General features: G+C 43.1%; 1 protein-coding gene across 5 annotated transcripts in view; it reads right to left on the reverse strand.

The window, feature by feature from the left end:
- Positions 1 to 2,765: 2,765 nt before the first annotated feature.
- Positions 2,766 to 19,831, reverse strand: part of Tmcc1 (transmembrane and coiled-coil domain family 1) — a 155,447-nt gene continuing 138,381 nt past the window's right edge. For all 5 annotated transcript variants that reach the window (XM_040737576.1, XM_040737577.1, XM_040737575.1 and 2 more), the window contains 2 exons: positions 8,349 to 8,484; positions 2,766 to 6,445 (listed from right to left, as the gene is read on the reverse strand). In XM_040737576.1, the coding sequence (XP_040593510.1) occupies positions 6,131 to 6,445; positions 8,349 to 8,484 (451 nt within the window). In that variant the 3' untranslated portion in view covers positions 2,766 to 6,130. The remainder of the gene's footprint in view (positions 6,446 to 8,348; positions 8,485 to 19,831) is intronic.

Genomic DNA, 19,831 nt, shown 5'->3' on the forward strand with positions numbered 1-19,831 from the left:
GAGCCTCAGAACGACATAGTTTTGAATTATCTTTTGAGTGCTGGGATTACAGGTGTGAGCCATGATATTTTGGCAGTCATGCAACCCACCTTCATTTCCCATACTTGGGACGACTGAGGAACCTGCATTGGGACTGACACTCCCTCCGTGTCAGCTGCCTTTGACTAAACACATGAGGGTTAGGGTTTAGTTTGACCCAGAGTTTAAGGACAGCGCATTTGAATTTTTTGGGTGAAGCAGGCATCCAGCTTGCCACTCCAATCTCTCTCTTTTTTTTTAATCTATGGCTTCCCAGATATGTTGTCATACTCTCTCAAGTTTTGTTCTATGGCGAGAATGGCTCATGTGTCCTATGCTGCTCTGGCTAGCTTTTAAAGTCTTGTTTGAGCTGGAGAGATGGCTCAGCGGTTAAGAGTACTGTCTGCTCTTCCAGAGGACCTGGGTTCAATTCCCAGCACCCACATGGCAGCTCATAACTGTCTGAAACTCCAGTTCCAGGGGATCTGATACCTTCACATCAATTTAACATAAAATAAAGTTAAATTAAAGTCTTGTTTATTATTTTTGAGACAGGGTATCATTATGTAGATCAGATTGGCCTCGAATTCACAGAGCTCCACCTGCTTCTGCCTCCCCAGTGCTGGGATTAGAGTATGCTACTATGCCTGGCCAGTAATTACAACAGGTAGCAGCAATAAGTCAGATTCTGAAATTATGTCAGCCCCTCTGCACTGTGTAACCCTAGGGGTGTGATGTCCACAGGCTCTCTGGGTACATTCTACAACTCTATACCCAGTGGGCTAGCCCATACTTCAAAAGCTAAGGAAGGTTACTCCCACAGCCATTTTTACCGCTGTCACAAAAGGTATCCCTTCTTGTCACAAGACCTAGGGTAGGATCAGGCTGGTGTGATGCTGTTAGCTGATAGTTGGGATAGGAGATACAGAGCTAGGAGATGAAGACAAAGTCATTTACCTGTTGGGTGTCTTGTGTTTAGAACTTTCGTATCTCTAGAATTTCTGAGCCAAAGTCCTAGTGAAAATTACTTTCTCTGGAGCCATTGAGATGGCTCAGTGGGTACAGCTACCAACTACTAGACTTTATGATCTGAGTTTGATACCTACAAATGTGGTAGGAGAGCACCAACTCCCCAAAACTGTCTTCTGCTCTCTCTGCGTGTGTAAACACACAATGTCAAAAAAAAAAAAAAAACAAAACCAAACAACAAAACCCAAAAGGCAAATGACAAAATTACTATTTCTGGGGCTGGGATGTGACTTTGGTTGAGTGCTTGCCCAGCAGAAGGTAGCCCTGGTTCTATCCCCAGCTACACAGAGAAATAATGACTTCTTTAACAAAATCACAGCTGGGATAAGACTGGGTAACAACTCTAAATTTTGAATGCCTAATGTATGCTTCCACCTATCATACTGACTTATACAAAGCTTTGAAATGATGGCAGACGTTATTCAGCCCATTTTGGGGTCATTAGATGCTGAGTTGGGATTGAGTGCTTGAATGCTCCTCTCCAAAATCTGAATGTGTGTGTGCATGTGGAGGCCAGAGACTCTCCACTTTTTTTCCCTTTGGTTTTTCAAGACAGGATCTCTTCTCCATGTTATCCTGGATATCCTGCTGGAACTTATTCTGTAGACCAGGTCAGCCTTGAACTCAGTGATTTTCCTGCCTCTGCCTCTTAGTTGCTGGGGTTAAAGGTATGCACCACCACTGCCCAGCTTCTCCACTTACTATTTTTTTTTTTAAGATAATGTACAATGGCTTATCTTGGTTGTCAACTTGACTACATCTACAATCAATCAAAACCTAAACATCTGGGCACACCTGTAAGGAGGAAGTTTGCTTAAATGGATCATTTGAGGTAGGAAGACCTACCTTAGATGTGGGTCACAATTTCTGATTGCAGCCCACATAAAAGGACACTAAGACGGAAGCTTTTGCTTTTTGCTACTTGCCCTTAGTCTGCCAAGTTCACCTGTCCTGCTGCTGAGACATCCCTTTCACTGGTATTGGAACCTACAAAGTGGGGCTGGAGAGATGGCTCAGTGTATACATAATTTTTTTAAAAGAACCTACATAGAGATTTCATTGTATAAAGACCATCTGGGACATCTAGCCTTGTGAACTGAACAGCTACTGGATTCTTGGCCTGTCAGGGACGGCCAATGTTGGATTAGCTGGACCACAGCCTGTAGTCACTCTAATGTATATATATATATATATATACACATACATACATATATATGCATACACACATACATATATATATATTCATTTCTGTTCTGTTCCTCTAGAGAACCGTAACACACAGAATCTCTCACTGAACCTGAGATCATAAATCTGGAGAGACTTGGCCAGGAATCTGTCCATCTTCCCTTCTCTAGCACTGAAATGACAGATGCACACTAGCACACCTGACGTTTGCATGGGTGATAGGGATCCAAACACAGGTCCTCGTGCTTGTGCAACAAGCATTTTACCAACTGGATTGCTTCGCCAGCTCTTGAAACGCAGTCTCAACTATCAGTCTAAAGGAATCATGGGCAAGTGCCAACCTGCAATGTCTGTAGGGTTCATGGAATTGTGACAACTTCCTGGTTGACAGTTATAGTTTCAATACACTAGTGTGATAACCTTTCTCCCTCCCTCTCTCCTACCCAAGCCACAACCAAAACTTCCACATATATACCTGCCACTGGAAATAGGGCATGCCCAAAGAACAAACAAAACAAGCCCAGGTCAACTGGCAGGTTTCTAGCTGAGGTCTTTATTTTTATTTTATGTACAGGAAAGGTGCTGCTGCGACTTCACAGCAGTCAGACAACATAACTGAATTCTCTCTCAACAATCAGCAGCTGAAGATCGAGTAACTACAGTGTTAATATTCACGCGTTCACAAGTATCGTCTCTTTACTCCGCAATTCGTGCACGTGAGCCTTTAGTCTTACACACTTGTATAAAACACACTTATAGTTTAGTAGTCAGCCCCTTTTGAGGGTATTACCTAGCATACACAACACACAGAAATGTTCAACTTGTAGAGTCACATTCAAGATCCCAGTTTTATTGGGGGTGGTGTGGGAACCATCATTTTGCCTGTGTTGGCTTATTGATGACTGCATTTGGTTTTGTTTGAGATGCTTATTTTCCAAGGTCAGAGCATCAGAGCTTACTCAGAATCCAGCATTCACTGACTGCCTTAGAATACAAGATCAGAAACAAAACCAAAGGCAGTGAAAACCACGCCAAAGAAGCCCACCATCGGATTATGACTGGTGAGGAAGGCTTTACCCTACTTTATGCCAATTTGGTTGGGGCTAAAGAAGCACTGTCAGCAATGGATCCAACTGCACCTCTTGAGGAGGAGAAAGCCTTCCTTGCCAGGGTGCACTGAGTACACCAAGACCTGAAACTGGAGCAGACAGCCATCAACAATGCAGAGTAATGGCCAACGCTACAACTGCAACGGTCACCCAGGCTAGCAGAACCAGTCTCACTCACCCGGGCGAGGCACCAGCATGGCCAAGGGAATCAAGGAATGCTTCACTTTAGCAGGAATTTTTTTATTTTTGAAAATTTTTACATTTTAAGGAGAAGAAGCATTAAATTATGGACATGATTTTCTTAGATCAAGTGCTAAACCATCAGAGCAAGGCTACTGAAGGGCTGTGAATAGAAAAGAGAATGCAAGGACAGCCACAATTCCAAGAAACTCAAAGGCAACAGGGATGGGCAGCAAAAAGACAGCACTGAGAGCAGGCACCTGCAGGTCTGGGTGAGTGAGCAGGAGTCAGACAGCAAGAAGTCATGACAGGGCCTGTTCTGGACTGAAGGTTCTCCCCAAGACAGTCTGCTAGAGGAAGATGGAGAGTCAGTGTGCATCTGTCTGTCTGAAGCGCCAGACTCTTCCTTCAACAGAAACTGCCATCCGGAAATTAGACACAATTTCCACATATCGATCACAGGGACATTTGGGGGCCTCCTGTGGAACTGTTAAAAGAAGTCAGTGGGTTGCCACCGGATCATCTCTTCCACAGCCCTCTGGGGCTCTCTTCTGTACCAGAGCAACTAAATTACAGCAGCCACTGCTAGTACAGCAAAGTCAAAGTGTCCTGTGGCACTCTTGCCTGAAGCTGCTCCAGGATTTTCAGATTTTCAGGCAAGTTAACCTTCTAAAACTGTTTGTTTTGGCATAAATATGTATTGGGGTGTGTGTGTGTGTATTTTTTTTTTTTTTGGTCCCTGCTCTAGGTGCTCATTATGAGGTGAATAACAACCATCTAGGGATGGAGTGAAGACTGGATACCTGAGTTAAAATATCAAAGTGAGAAGGCCATTTGGCCAAACAAAAGGAGGCTGGAATTGTTATGTAAACCACACTTTCCAACTGACAGGGCATTGCTATCCTAGTTCTGAATGAAGGTCCTGGTGTGGGGACATAGGCAAAAACATACTTCGCTTCTCTGTCCACAGCATAGTACATGGCTCCTTTGCATCATGTGTGTACACAGGAAGAGGCCATTGGAAATGGCACTTGTGACCTCCAATAATGAGATTAATCAGGCCCTCCATTTTGCTCTGAAGGTTGATTCAGGTTCCACCTGGGTGAGGGAACTGGTTGTGGGATGGGGACAAAGCTCAGCTCCTCTTCCTAAAGTGTTCCCAAACAGTCACTGAGCAGTTAGATTAGTGAGTCAGTCTGGGTTAATAGGAAGCTTGCAACAGTTTTGCACCCAGAACTTGGGTCCTTGTAACCTGAAATTTCCTTTTCTGCTTTTCAGGAGAATCACCTTCAATTGATCCTCTTAGGCAAACAGAATAAAGCTTTGAAGTTAAGGATGCAGAGGCCAAAATGCAGACAACAAGACTCCACATCACTTTGGTTTCGGTAATTAGGGGTGTTAAACAATAAATTAAGCAAACACAGGAGTTATTAATGACTCATAACATAGTAGCCTTATTTTTTTCCTTAAAGAGAATCCCAGGTCACTGGGTGAATGTTTACTTGAGGGTGAAAACAAAATCCAGTCCTAACACACTGTTCTGTTGAGATCACATCCCCTATCCTTATAAACCCCTCACCACTCCAACCAAGTCAAGCAGGGGAGACGGTGCTGTGTGTAGTAGACACCGGAGAGCTGGGGCAGCCACAGGGTGGCAGAGGGCAGCACGCTGAAATATCCACACTGCTTCATTTGAAAACATCACTGCTTTATTTCAAAGGAAAAAAAAAAGACCCTCCCAATCCAATACCCACCCCAGAACAAAGAAAAATCCAAACCCCCCAAACAAAAATACCCCAATAATAATAACAATAATAAAAAATCCTATTAGAAATGATAAGGAAGCACTGAGAGTTTGAGTATTACATTCTTCAAGTATGTTGTTGGGATTTTTTATTTTTAAGTTGGTAACTATACACACACACATATATATAAAAAACAAACCTTAAAAGTGCGGCCAAGGGATTTTGCTTAAAGTTAGGATTAGGGCTACTTCACAATACTGAACAGGACTGCACAGCCATCCTGTGGGCTTGATGCTCTTGCTTCCAATCCTGATAGAGTTAAGGAAGGCGCAGGTTCAGAAGTGATCATACTTCGTGGTTAGCTTGAGAAAGCCTGGGAGATGCCTGTGTTCTTCCATGGCAGGGAAAATCCACCCTGAATCTAAAATTCCAACGTGGAATGTGGTGGGACTTCACAGTAGAGTTAGTCTAGATGAGGAGAGGAGCCCACGCAGGGCAGGTGTTGGGCCTGGTCAGGTTTTTGCATCTGTTTAGTGGGTTTAGTGCAGTCCTCCAAGCCTCAATTCAGAATGCCCTTCGGTGTTGCAGATTGTTGGTTCTTGTTAAAGGACTGTTTCAGATTTGCATCCCAAGGAAAATCATGCTACATAAAAATGATCCAAGATTTTGCCCAAAAAACTTCTTGGATAAAATCTAAAAAATACTATTGCAATTTCGTCTCTTGAAGAAAAAAAAACATTATTCTAAATGTAAACAGATTCACTCAACTCTCTTGTAGAAAACTTCAGAGTGGGTAATGCTGCTGTCTAGCTCTCTTGGCATGCACTCGCCAGACGGTGAGGAGCACTGCTTTCTGTGCCAGCATCATCTGGGGGGTGAGAAGAGTCGGTCCACATAGCTGAAGAGTGCATCCCAGTGCTTCCAGAGAAAGGCAATGAAAGCCACAAGGAATAAAGTGCTGAACGTCCTGTTGCGTGTCTTCATGAGGGGGACCACACAGTTGGCTACTGTGGACACAAAGACCAAAAGGACTGCCATGACAGCCAGGAGGATGTTGATGAGTTTGCCCAGGAGGTTCCGGGCAGTGGCGTTCTCCAGCCCTTCCAGCTGCACCACCTGTTGCTGCTGCTGCTGCAGCTCCATCTTGGAGATGCGTGTCTGACAGGCCTCCAGGGCCTCCTGCAGGCCAAACAGGGGATGGTTAGTTAGGGCTCTGCTCTCACAACTCGAGAGCTGACATGGCCTAGAAGAACCTGATGCATCCTGAGCCATGCCAAGGATTTTAAATAGCTAGAGCCTTGAACATGAAAAGCCAGATGGACACTACTTCCAGGTGGCATCACTCCCATCCCCTCTACTGTATCTCCTGCGGAATAGCTACAGGAACAGTGGACATACTTTGATTTATTTTGCCTAGAACTTACTTACTTACTTAATTTACTTATGACAAGAGTCTCTTGTATCTCAGACTGGCCTCACACTTGGTATGTAGCTGAGATAACTTTGAACTACTGATCTTTTTTTTTTTTTTTTTTTGCCTCAACCTCCTGAATGCTGAGATCAAAGGCATGTGCCATTCTTGAATGGCCTAGTCTCAGTTACATGGTTTTTATTCTTTTAGAAATTATGAGTCTAAGGTACATGAGACACATGCGCTTGTTTAACTGAAACACAGCCTCTCAGTATTCTTCTCGGTTCTAGTCCCTGTTGCTGTGGCAACACTGTCATACTAGTATGTTTAGCCTTTACCTGAACTTAAGTATACATATGTATTTGTCTAGCATGGGGTTATTACAGGCATCTCCGACTATAAAGTGGACAGCATTCTACTGGAATTGATCCATAACTTATTTACTTTTTTCTCAGTAGTGGGTCTTGATAATTGCACTATGTCAAAATACAGGGATCTTGCTCGGCAGTGGTGGTACACACCTTTAATCCAAGCAGTTGGGAGGTAGAGGCAGGTAGATCTCTGAGTTCAAGGCCAGCCTGGTCTACAAGAGACAGTTCCAGGACAGGCTCCAAAGCTACAGAGAAACCCTGTCTCGAAAACCAAAAACCATAGGGATCTACCTCATTTTTGGGTAAATAGACACGTGCATGGACATGTATACGTGTTCACATGAAGGTCAGAAGACATATGAGGTGCTGGTCCTCAGGTACCCTCCCCATTTTGTTTCAGAGTCTATGATGACACTACAGAGGGCATTAAAGCGACCTACTCCCTCCCCCTAAGGCCAAATTTTATGTAAACTGCACCCTATCACTCAAGAAAACCAACTTCATCCCCTAACAAGGACAGACATCTTCCCAAGGCAACCAGTGGTTAGAACCCTGGGATTTACCAGCCTTGTCTTCAATGGGATCTGGTTTCCTGGGATGTGAGGTAAGGACCAGACAATGTCAAGCTGAAGCTAGCTCAAGAATGAATAATGGATGCTATCACTACAGAACTACCTTGGCATGAAAAAATAAAAATGTCAACAGAATTTGAGGGCCTAAAGAAGATAGGAGCTGGGCAAAGAGTCACGACAGTGCCTTGATTTCTCTGGGTGTGTGTCCTAGGCTGCGTCTCTCCACCCGAACTTCTTTCAAGATGCTTTCGCAAAAACCACTATGACCTCTGAGGAAATCCCCATAGAAACAGGAAACCCCAATGCTTTACTTCTTCATGGAATCAAGGGAGTGTTCATCTTCAACTTCACTGCTGGGATTTCTCCCACAAACAATGGGGGATTTTCACAAACCATGTCATGTGCCACCTGCTAAGAGAGCAGGGACAAAAGCCCTTTTCCACAGAAGCAGAATATAGGCAAGAAGGCCAGAAGCCCCCATCTGAGCAGCATCAGGGCAGCAACCAACAGATAGGATGCACTAGTTTTTCCCAGACTGAGACTGTTCTGTCCTAAGACATTCGCCAGTACTAGAGCTCTACCTCCCCAAATAGTGTAAACTTTTGGAAAAGGTACCTCACTGTGTTGAAGGCAGGTGTGCTACAACTGATAAGAGCTTCTCTTGATTCTCTACCCTGTCTTTGTCCATTCTCCTCCTTTCTTCTTTCTTACTTATTGTTCATACTAACCTGGATGTCCCGGGCCCGTTCATAGGACTGATAGGCAATTTTCTCTTCCATGCTGGCCAACTCCTGCTTTAAGTTCAGGATCTCGTTCTGGTGGAGCTCTGTTAGGTCGTTCAGTTGCTCTTCTAGTCGTTCACATCTAAGAAAGGGAGAAAGGTTAGAGTTTCAAACATTTTGCATCCTCCCTGATATAATTTAGATCAATTTCCAAATCTATTCTACAAAATAAAACAAAAACACAGAGCTAGAGCAAGCCTAGGATACTATGTGCCAGTGGTTAAGGCAGCCGTCACAAAGCCATCCTACAGCATCATGGTTTTTTCCATAGCCCTGGTTAGCTCTGTACACCTATGATGCTGAAACAGCTCTTACTCTGTTTTGAGTATGGGAGAAGTAAAAACTAATTAAACAAATCTCATCAGGAGAGAAAGAGCACAATAAACAGACCTTCTAGCTCTCAGTGACTTATTTCAACATCAGCTGAACAATAACTCACTCACCTGCATATTTGTGATTTGGAGGCCCAGAAAGCCAGAGCCAGAGGGATCTATCATCCTCATGGCCAAGCAGTGCTTGGGACATTTGTCAGTAGATATTTATTGAGAGTCTGCTGCATGCTAGGCATGTTCAAAGTATTGGGACACTGTAGCAAGCAAGAGAAAGCACCTGCCTTCCATTTATTCTACAGAGAGAAGGGAGACAGAAAAATACCACCAGGATTTTTATGAAGTCAAGACTGGCAGTTAACCAAACATATGGCAGTGTCTAGTGATCCTGGAGGGTCAGGGAAGACTTCTCAACTCTCTTCACGAATGAGAGATAAAGCTTGAAGGATACAAACAGGTGTTTGGGAGGTGAGGAGGCTGAAGATGTGCAAAGGACTCCACTCAGAAGGGACAGAAGTACAAACAGAATGAGGTTGGCATCCGAGGGCTGGAGCAGGCCAGAGAAACTACAAAATGGGGAAAATAAGAATGTTCCATACCTGGATTCTGGATAGCTAGGGAAGGGACCCAAAGAAGACAGTGGACAGATGAAGCAGGCAGCCAAAGGGCTTCCAGGACAAAGGCCAAAGACATAAAAACACTGAGACAGGGCAAAGAAAGAGGAACTACCAAACAGAATGAAGTCTTGTGTTAGAAGGCAGTTGGGCAGGGCTCATGCCACAGGGAAAACCGCATATGTGTGAAACTCAGGAATTGTACTAAAAAGGAAAGGAAAGCTGGAGCAAGGTGCAATGCATTCCCTAGAATCCCAGGTGCTGAAGAAGCTGCTAGTCTAAAAACCAACGAACCAATCAATGTGCTAGAGTATCATTAAATATCTAGAATTCTTCCCTTCTTAGCTCTTGTGCTTTTCTTTCTTTTCCCAGCCCCCTCCTCTTCTTTCTTCTTTTGGTTGTACAGGGGATGGAAGCTGTCACTCTGCAAGCCAAGCAGGGCCTCTACTACTGAGCTACAGCTTCAACCCAACTTTGATTTCTAATCACACCTATGGTGTACAAACTTTGTTTTTCTTATTAGCTCAGGATGGTCTTGAACTTGTGATCCTCTTGCCTCTAGGATTATTGACATCTATCACCATGCCTGGCAAGAATATCCACTTATGAGGAATAAAAAGTAATTTTATGTTGCAACATCTGTGTTTCCCTTGTGTCTCAGTGCATCTTTGTGTGTGTGCATTTGTATGTATTTTCTATATGTATGCAAGTGGTTCATAAGCAAACATGTGAATGCCAGAGAAAGATCTTAGATGTTTCACTCTATTCCTCTCTGTTTTGTTTCCTTAACATGGGAGTTTCTCACTGAACACTGTTTCAGCTAGATGCCTGGACATTAAGCCTCTGGAATTTTTCTGTCTGTTTCCAATAGAGCTCTGGTGACAGACATCCATGCAGCCACTCTTGTTTCGACAGGGTCTCACTGTACAGTTCTTGCTGGCCTGTAACCTACAGAGTCCCTGAGTATTGGGACTAAAAGCATGCACCTCAATGCCTGGCCTCATCCCTGTCTTTTTTTGACTTGGGTGTTGTGGGTCCAAACTCAGTTCCTCATGCTTGCACAGTGAGTGTTCTTAGTCAGAGTCACCACCCCATCCTCCATTGTTATCCCTTTTAATAATCATATAATAAACAATGATTATATTCTATTAAATTCTATTCCTTAAGAAATAAACATTAATTTAAGGAGTCATAGTCTGACCCTTTTCATTATGTTATTAAATCCTACTTAGGTTTCCTTTACCCTTGACAGACATCTCTGTTGTGCTTTCTTTCATGCCATTACAGAACAGCACCCCCACGCTCTGTTACATGTAACTAAAATTGATATTTGTGGGACTCTGACTTTTCATATCATCTGCTACCTAGGGACTCAGGAACGGCTGGTCAGCTTTGGAAATGATTTTCTGTTAAAATTTAAATTCATCAGATACTGAAAGATTGTATTAATATACTATCTTTTAAAATTCATTTTTAGTGGAGGTGGTAGGGGTGTATTAGAACCCAGGGTGTTACACATACTAGGTGAGTGTTTGACTTTCTTCATTGTCTTTGTTTACAAGAAGGGTGTTGAAACTTAAAAACTGGAATCCCTACCTGTCGGTCTTGCAGGGGTAAAGCTCAGTGGTAGGGTGTGCTGGTAGGCTGTGGTCAGTAACTGGGACTGGGCAGGGAGCAGGGTGATGGTGTCTAGCAGGGTGCATGGTCACAGAGCTACACCACAACCTCTTGACCCACAGCCTGTACACATTCTGGAGTTTAAAGACTGCTGGAAGCTAGGTGTAGTGGCTCATGCCTTTAATCCTAGTACTTGGGAGTTAGAGACAGGAGATCACTGTGAGTTCAAGGCCCGCCTGGTCTACATTTTAAAACTCTATTCTGTCATGCCATTTTGAAACTAGTCAAGAAGCCAAACAAGCTCCCTTAAAAAGCAAGAAACCTGAGTCAGATTGACAGCAGTTCAAGTCACACAGTCTCCGTGACTCTGTTGACATGATGGTTTAAAGCTTGACCAGAAGATGGCTGAATAAAAGTCTAGTCGGATTCAGATTAAAAAGATAAAACCAAGTGTCAGCAAGGATATGAAAGTAGTAGAACCATTCTGCTCTGCTGGTGAGAACTTAAAAAAAGTTAAACAAGCAATTCTCATAAGGCCTACAACACTACTCCAGAGAAATGAAAAACTTCTTTGTACACAAGACTAACCCATGCTTCAGTGTCCTAGAAATCTCTAGATTCAGTGTCCTAATGTGCTTGCAACTTGCTGTTCAGTTTAGTGTTTCTCCCTTCACTGTTGCTCACAGAATATTAGGATATGAAACAGAAATGTAAAACTACCTGTACCCAATTCCCAAACCCTAGCAAACAGGCTGACTTTTGCCTTCATCCCCCAATGTGGCTACTATAGACTTTTCACTGGGGCAGAAAGTGCACATCATCTTTTCTTCCCTTTTCACCCAACATTCTTTCTTTTCTTTTCTTTTTTTTAAAAAGTTTTCAAGACGGGGTTTCTCTGTGTAATAGCCTCAGCTGTCCTGGAACTTACTGTGTAGACCAGACTGGCCTTGAACTCAGAGAATACTGGGATTAAAGGCGTGCACTACCACCGACCGGCATCACCCAGCTTTCTAAATAACAAAGCCATATAGAGGTGCACTCGGGAGGCTGAGGCAGGAAGACTCTGATTTCCAGGCAAGCCTGGTTATACACAGCAAGTTTCAAGCCAGACTGGGACATACAGTGAAACTATCACTTAAAAAAAACAGAAAAACAAAACACAAAAGGGTTTGCACCATAGTTCAGTTGGTAGAATGCTTACCTAGCATGCATGAAGCTTTGGGGTCCATCCCCAACACTGCACTAAGACAGAGAAGGTGGGGAGAGGGGAGGAAGGAAGACAGAGGGAGAGAGAGAGAGAGAGAGAGGGAGGGAGGAAGAGAGGGAGGGAGGGAGGGAGAGAGGGAGGGAGGGAGGGAGAGAGGGAGGGGAAGAGAGAGAGAGAGAGAGAGAGAGAGAGAGAGAGAGAGAGAGAGAGAGAGTGTGTGTGTGTGTGTGTGTGTGTGTGTGTGTGTGTGTGTAGGGGACCAGTAGTCCAGTGGCTGATATCCTGGGGACATGGAAGCAGAAGGTCAGAAAGGTTCAAGGTTATCCTTGGTCACTTGAAGAATTATAAGGCCAGCCTGGGCTGCCTGAGACTGTCTCAACAGACAAGACAAACAACAACGACAAAAAAAATAAATTAGAAACAAAATTCCCCAAATTATGTTATCTTAGAAGGGCAGTTGCAAGGCCCGGGGCATTCTCTAAAAGGAGTTTGTGATTTCTAATTTGGCCTGATAGCATCTGCCTGGCCCCACTGTTGACTTGTAGGGCAAAATCAACAGCAGAGAAAGCATTTTGCCTTTATGACAAGTGTGGTGGTTCAAGCCTGTAATCCCAATACTCGGAGGCTGAGAAAGGAGGACAAAAAGTTTAAGTCTAGCTAGCCTAGGATACTTCATTTTAGGTCAAGCTTAATTGCATAGTGAGACTGTCTCAAAATAAAAATGAAACAAAGCCATCTTGTTTTTTTTCCCCAACAGTATCTGGCTAGAGAGCTGAAATTATAATTTATTTTTGTTTGATTTGAGACACTGTGTCCAGCCTTGGTTGAACCTGAATTCCTTATATAGGGAAGGATGACCCTGAACTTCCAATCTTCCTGATTCCACCTACTGAGTATTGGGTTTGCTGGTATACCACAGCACACACAGTCTATGTAGTACAGGGCTTTGTGCACGCTGGGTAATCACGCTATCCAGGGAGGTATATCCCCCAGCTCCAGGAAAGGTTTTTATTTTATTATTCACCTTGTACTAGCTGATGATTCTGTAGCTCACTAGTTTGAGAGACCCCGTCACACTGTAAAGAGGAAACCTCTTTACTCTAGAGAAAAATCATGCTGATGAGGAGACAGCTGGCAAAAACCTAGAGAGGCAGCCCAAGCTACAAGACTATACAAGGTTCATTTCTCTCTTTTGTGATCTTAGTCACCCCTAACAATCCCTAGAAGGGGTGGTTCAAAAAGACTGCTTTGGCTGGCAGGTGGCTGAGTGGGTAAAGTATTTGTCACTAAGCCTGTCTTGGGTTCTATCTCCAGAACTCACACGGTGGAAGGAGAGACCTCCAACCATATGTAGTGTCATGGAGGCTTCTCTGCAATAGAGTAAATGTAACAACAACAACACTGCTTGCTAGCTGCTCTCTAGCAGTTATGATACCACTGTTGACTGGTTCTCACTTACTTTTTTCCTTCCTAAGTCTCCATTTCCCTCTATGTTCTCAACTTTACTCAAAAGCTTTCATTGTTTCTAGTAACTGTATTTTTCTTCTGTTCTAGCATGTCAATGGCCTACTAGGCATATACTCTTCTCAATCTTAGATACAAAAAGCCTGTTACCTCTTATTTTACTGGGCAGGTGTTGCTCCTGTCATTTCCCTGGCTCAAGTTGGCCACATAATTTAAACTGTTCTATCTCTGGCCACTTGCTTCCTTTCTCCCATGGCATGCTTTTGGCATGCACATGAGGGAAGGTGTCTCAAGCCAATTTTAACTGGTCTTCAAAAACTCCCCAGAGAGCTTAGTAGAAATGGTTAATCTATGTTTCTGTAGAAATGAGTTCATCAGTAGTTGAGCAAATTACTTGTGAATTTGTGGGAAAGGAACAGACAAATCTCAAGCCAAGATTTATCCCAAAGGAGAAGTCATGTCTAGGAACAAATGTCTAGTCTATGTTAGCAGTGAGTTAAACAGCAAAGTAGCATTTGGACTAGAAGAATGAGTGCCCTTTTCAGTTCAGCAGTTGAGGTCAGATTTGTAAGGTTGTGGAATTCAGGGGGAAGCAAGATACTGTGGGCAGGGCTGATATGGGCCTAGTAGCTCCTCAGAACTAACCACTGTAAATTCCCCTTTTCATGTCAATTACCTGAAAAATGAGGACTTTCTGAAAAGAACAGAAAAGTAGGGCTGTTATTGTGTAGCTGAAATCCTACTAAACTTGTAAGACAGGTGTTTCAGGTTAGCACAGAAACACCTCTTATCTGCAGGAAACACCAGGAAGGAAACTGAGCAAGCCATAGATGTCTTTGCAAACTCCTAGGCACAGAGAGTTTGGCCAAACACCCTAGTTGGTGTCTTTCTTGGAATGCAGATTCTGGGCTGGGTTCAGTTCACTGATTTGCTATAAAAACATTTCCCCAAGCTGGCTATATGCTGCAGACTTAGTGGAGGCTGAGGCAGGAGGATCATGACTTAGGCTAGGCTGGGCTACACAGCAAGACTGTCATAAACAAATAAGAAACACACAAAACCCTAATCCCCCCCCCCGCCCTGCCAGCTCAGTCAGGAGTTTTTTGCTCAGTTCTACTTACACCCCTGCTTCCCTATTTTAAGATTTTATTGTCTGGGTCTGGAGAGATGGCTCAGAGGTTAAAAGCACTGCCTAGTCTTCCAGAGGTCCGGAGTTCAATTCCCAGCAACCACATGGTGGCTCACAACCATCTATGAAGAGATCTCATACCCTCTTCTGGCATGCATGCCAGAACACTGTATGCATAATAAACAAACAAACAAATACGAACATTTATTTTTGAAAAAAAAAGATTTTGTCTATATTTTTTTCTGTACTATTAATCACATTCAAAGTCTGCAAAACAAAGGAAGAACACTGCATAAGCTCCCAGACCCAACTACTCAATTACTAAGGCACAATCCCCATCACTTGGCACTAACATTTTTACTGACACAGCCTCAGCTCGGTTCTGGTCTGAAGCATGCTGAACAGAAGAGTCTAGGATAAACACTGTGGTATTCTCTTTGGGGGAGGAGTGGGTGTGGAGGAATTCAGGATTCAATCTAATCTACTTAATCATCATGAACACCAAAATACTGGTCCTTGACAGCAACAGAAGGATAACTACTCTCCCTCCACACACTGAGTTATAAAAACCCTTTTCCATCAGCATCTTCATTCCCTCCCTGGGAGGTTACTCAATTCCACAAGTAGGGAGATAGGAGGGAGAGGACCTCCTTAAGTTTCTTGAAACTCCTGTTAGTGACATGGGCAAAGGTCTGACTTTGCCCTGCATCAGGTTTTACATATGTTTATTTGTTGTCTCCCCACCTCCATTACTAACCAAATCAAGATTTATATGACCAAGAGCCATTACTATGATGTCTTGTTTCCTTGTCTAAATTCTAAATTGGGAAAAGGGAATTTAGCTTCATTTTCTCACTAAACATCTAGTCAACCAAAGGGTAGGTAGGAGGGAAGAGGGAAGGTGAGCTGTGCCCACCTTTAACATGCCTGCTTTAAAAACCAGGAATTCCCTTTAAGGAGGTCTACCCAACCCCACACCAATGCTGAGCAGGCATTTCTTGGACAGCTAGGATGGGTGTGCGTCTCTGTACTGTGCATGACTCTAGCAGGTCATTTCTTGCAACTCAGCCTAGACAAGGTTAGCATGAGACCAACAACCTCATTTTAAGGAGTTTTATTCAAAGCTCTTTCCTAAATCACCTCAATTCAAAGGGACTCTAAAAATCTAAACATGATTTCATCTTCACTATCAGAAAAGAGGAAACCTGAACACTAAGTTGTTTTTTAAAGCAGTCTGAAAGCATCCTTGCTGGAAATAAACATTGCTGTTTTACAATGCACTGGTCATGTTCAGACTCTCTGGAGGCAAACAGCTCATATAACTGTTGATCTTGAAAGTGTTTTTGGTGTCTGGACTGGGCAACACAGCAGTTAACCTTCTCTGATCAAAGATAAACCAGGGATTCTTCTGGATTAAATTCCCAATGAATGAAAAACTAGGTGAGTGCACAGGCTGGGAACTTCAATCTAAAGCATTACTTTTTGGGGGATGTGGCTGAAAAATTGGGAGTCACTTTGAGAGCTTGTGGGGCTTCTTTGGTTGGGCAATAGGTCAGTAGAGCAGATGCCTGATAAAACTTGTGGAGCAGGTTCTGAGATACATGAACTGACACATACAGGCAACTCTAGGAGCACACTCCTATACCATTTCCCAAAATTTGGTACACACAGGCAGACGTTTGACCAAAATGGAGCGACAGAGCTGAGGAATACGACATATGGGAATGTGAACAACTCGTGCCTGTCCTGGGGAAATGGGTAATTTGGTTCATAGCTTATGACTTCACTGTGCTGAAGGAGGAAGCTAGGTAATCCTAGCACTTGCAAAACTGAGGCAGGATGACTGAGAATTTCAGCTAAGTCTGGCCTACAGATCAAGACCCTGTCTCAAAAAGGGGTTCATAGCACAGCATTAGTCCCCTAAGAATCTAAGGGTAAATAGTGCATTTTCTTAATACATGAAATAAGAGGCACCCAAAGAATATTGGAAATGAAATCTACAGGGGCAGTATGGCAACTTGGAGACTAGGTAATGCTGTGTGTGTAACCCTCTGGCACATCAGGGAAAGACACAAGACAACATTTACTGAGCTCCTTAGCATGGTGATGTGTGCTTGTGTATGTGTGGTGTTGATGGCAACTGGGTTCAGGACCTTGAATACGATGAGCATGTGCTCTCTCATTGAACTCAACCCTCAACACTGGGTTCTTACTCTAAACCAAGCATCCTACGCAGGTGTGTACATGGTGTCTTTTCTCCTGCTCACCCTCCCCTTCTTTCCCTAGTCTAATTTAGTAACTGTTACAATCCTTTTCAATAACCACCACCTTGTTTTCACAGACAAAGAGGCTCAGATGAGTTACATGATCTACTCAAGGCCAGACAACTAATAAGTATCAGAGCTGGCAAGCTTGTTCAGGTCTGATAATTAATAGGTAACTAATTTCTTTTCTCCTCCCATACTCCTTCTCTATACCTCTTTAGGTACTAAGTTGGGAAGAACACATATGTGAATCTCTTTGTACAGCAGGCCTTACCTTCCACAAGAATATCTGTGAACCCCTGACCACTATATGCAAAAGGCTAACTTGATCCCAAATGTCTTGGCTTCTATTTCAAAGTTATTGTTTAAGCACAGCTTACATATTCTCAAGAGATGCTGATCAGTTTTCAGTTGATTAACAGCTGAAAGGGGCTTAAAACAACTAAATCCAACAACAGTCAAACCATGTTTAAACAACCCAAGCACAGCCTGGAAGTTACTCAATGTTTTGCTGCAAGTGATATTTTTCTTTTTCTTTTTTTTTTGGTTTTTCGAGAGATATTTTTCTTTCTCCAACTTTGCTATTGTGACTCAGTGTAAACTAAAATATCCTTGCATGATAGGGGAAGGCCTTCTGTGTATATGTTTGTCTTACTGGTTGACTAATAGGGAAGCAAGATAGGTGGGACCAGGAGTCGAGGAGGAGTCTGGGAAATGTAGTCAAGAGTAGAGAGTCACCATGTGATCGTGGGAAGAGAGGACACATGAGGCTGGCATCCTCAGTAAGATAAGACCTTAGAGATATCTATATAAAACTATATAAGTAGTTATGGGTTAATACTTAACACAGAACTAGCCAATGAGAAGCCCTGGACATTGGCTGACAGCATTGTAACTAACAGAGTGTGTTATCTGGGGTTGACACGGCTCTGGGACCAGGCTGGCAGGAAGTATGTTCATTACACTTGTGCCTAATACAAATATTCTCAGAAGCTGATTCCAAAGCAATCTCCTCAAAATAGAAGCTTTTGAAATTACATTGCTGCCCATCAACACTAGAAAGCTCCTGCCTACTTTACATAGTACTGCTCACACAAGCAGCAAACACAGAATTACTAACAAAAAAAAAACCCCAAAAAACAAAACAAAACAAAAACAAACAAACAAAAACAAAACAAAACAAAAAAGCAAAAAGCAGCCAGGAGTTCCCAGGAGAGCTTTCCAGCCTCCATACTGCCAATGCATTTTGCCACAGCTGAAACTACCCTCTACCAGCCTGCTAACCAGCATACCCATCCTGGGAACAAGCCTAGTCCTCTCAGCTGCAATTGGTAAATAAATGCACATGAAATGATTTTGTGGGGTGACATGGTAAAGTCATGTATTTTTCCTGGCCTCAGTGTATGCATCTGTAATCAGGTTTAACTACATATTGAAGTTCTCTCCTTTGAGTAGTGCTTTGAACCCAGGAGCCACTAGCAAACCTATGCTAATACTTTAAAGAGGTGACAAAGTGAGATGGACAAGAAAATTTGAAGTCCACAGGGATCCTATCATTTAAGATCTTATTAAACCTCACCCCCCTTCTCCCCCATACACGGACCTCACTCATAACTGAAAGTCCTATGGAAGGGCTGGAGAGATGCATTGGCTGCTCTTCCAAAGGACCTGGGTTCAATTCCCAGCACCCATATATCAGCCGACAACTATCTGTAACTCCAGTTCCAGGGGATCTGTCACTTTCCCATACACAGACAGACATGCAAGCAAAACACCAATGCACATAAAAATAAAAGACGGTTTAATTAAAAAAAAAAAAAAGCTCAGTGCAAAGCTCAATGGCTCACATCTAGTTCCTTTTAAAGGGTGAAGTGGAGCCTTAGATGAAAGCTTTTCCACCATGACTTCCCAGGCTGTTGGGCACAAACAAGTATGTGGGTGAGGACAGAGGAATCAGAACACTGATTCTTGCAGAGCTAAGAAGACCCTCTCTACAAGTTCACCGGTGCAGAACATAGCAGATGCACATTAAGAAAGCAGCACCGCTGAGAAAGGCTCTGGAAGGGAGAAAATGGCTGCTGGGTTACCAGGAGATTTTACTACTTACCTACACTCTTGTATTAGCTTTTGAAAACATTTCACAGAATTTTATATAATATACTCAAAACAGCAACTCAGACTTTAGTAAATAAACACATACTCTGATCTGGGAAAAGCCTGCTAGTACCTCTAGCACAGCCATGAGTGCCTCTCAAAATTACAACAGCTTTTCGATAACATAGATATTAGGGTTGAGATGGAAAAACAACCTGTATTATTATAAAATAACACTGAATTTGAAGTGAGGTAAAGTTCTGGCTTTGTTGTTGACCTTGAACAAAAAAACAAAACAAAACAAAACAAAAAAACAAAAAACAAAAACCAAACATACAGGCTGGGAGGCGATAGCTCATAACTTTCATCCCAGAACTTGGGAGGCAGAGGCAGGTGGATCTCTGCGTTTGAGGTCAATCTGGTCTACAGAGCCAGTTCCAGGATAGCCAGAGCTACACAGAGAAACCTTGTCTTGAAAAACCAACCAACCCCCTCCCCAATTCAACTGTAAAATGGGGATAACGCAGGCCACCTGCAGGTTGCTGTGAGAGTTAGTGAATGTGTGTCACAGCAATTCAGCAAATTCCCAAAGTGGTAGTTTTATCACCTGTAAATCATCATCATCATAATCACCATCATATAATAAAGTACAACACTGGTTGCTGCCCTGCTGTAAGATAAAGCACAAAAACACAAAGACACTGGAGCAGC

Source organism: Mesocricetus auratus, unplaced genomic scaffold (genome assembly GCF_017639785.1).
Source record: "Mesocricetus auratus isolate SY011 unplaced genomic scaffold, BCM_Maur_2.0 Super-Scaffold_100676, whole genome shotgun sequence".
In the NCBI taxonomy this organism is placed as follows: domain Eukaryota; kingdom Metazoa; phylum Chordata; class Mammalia; order Rodentia; family Cricetidae; genus Mesocricetus; species Mesocricetus auratus.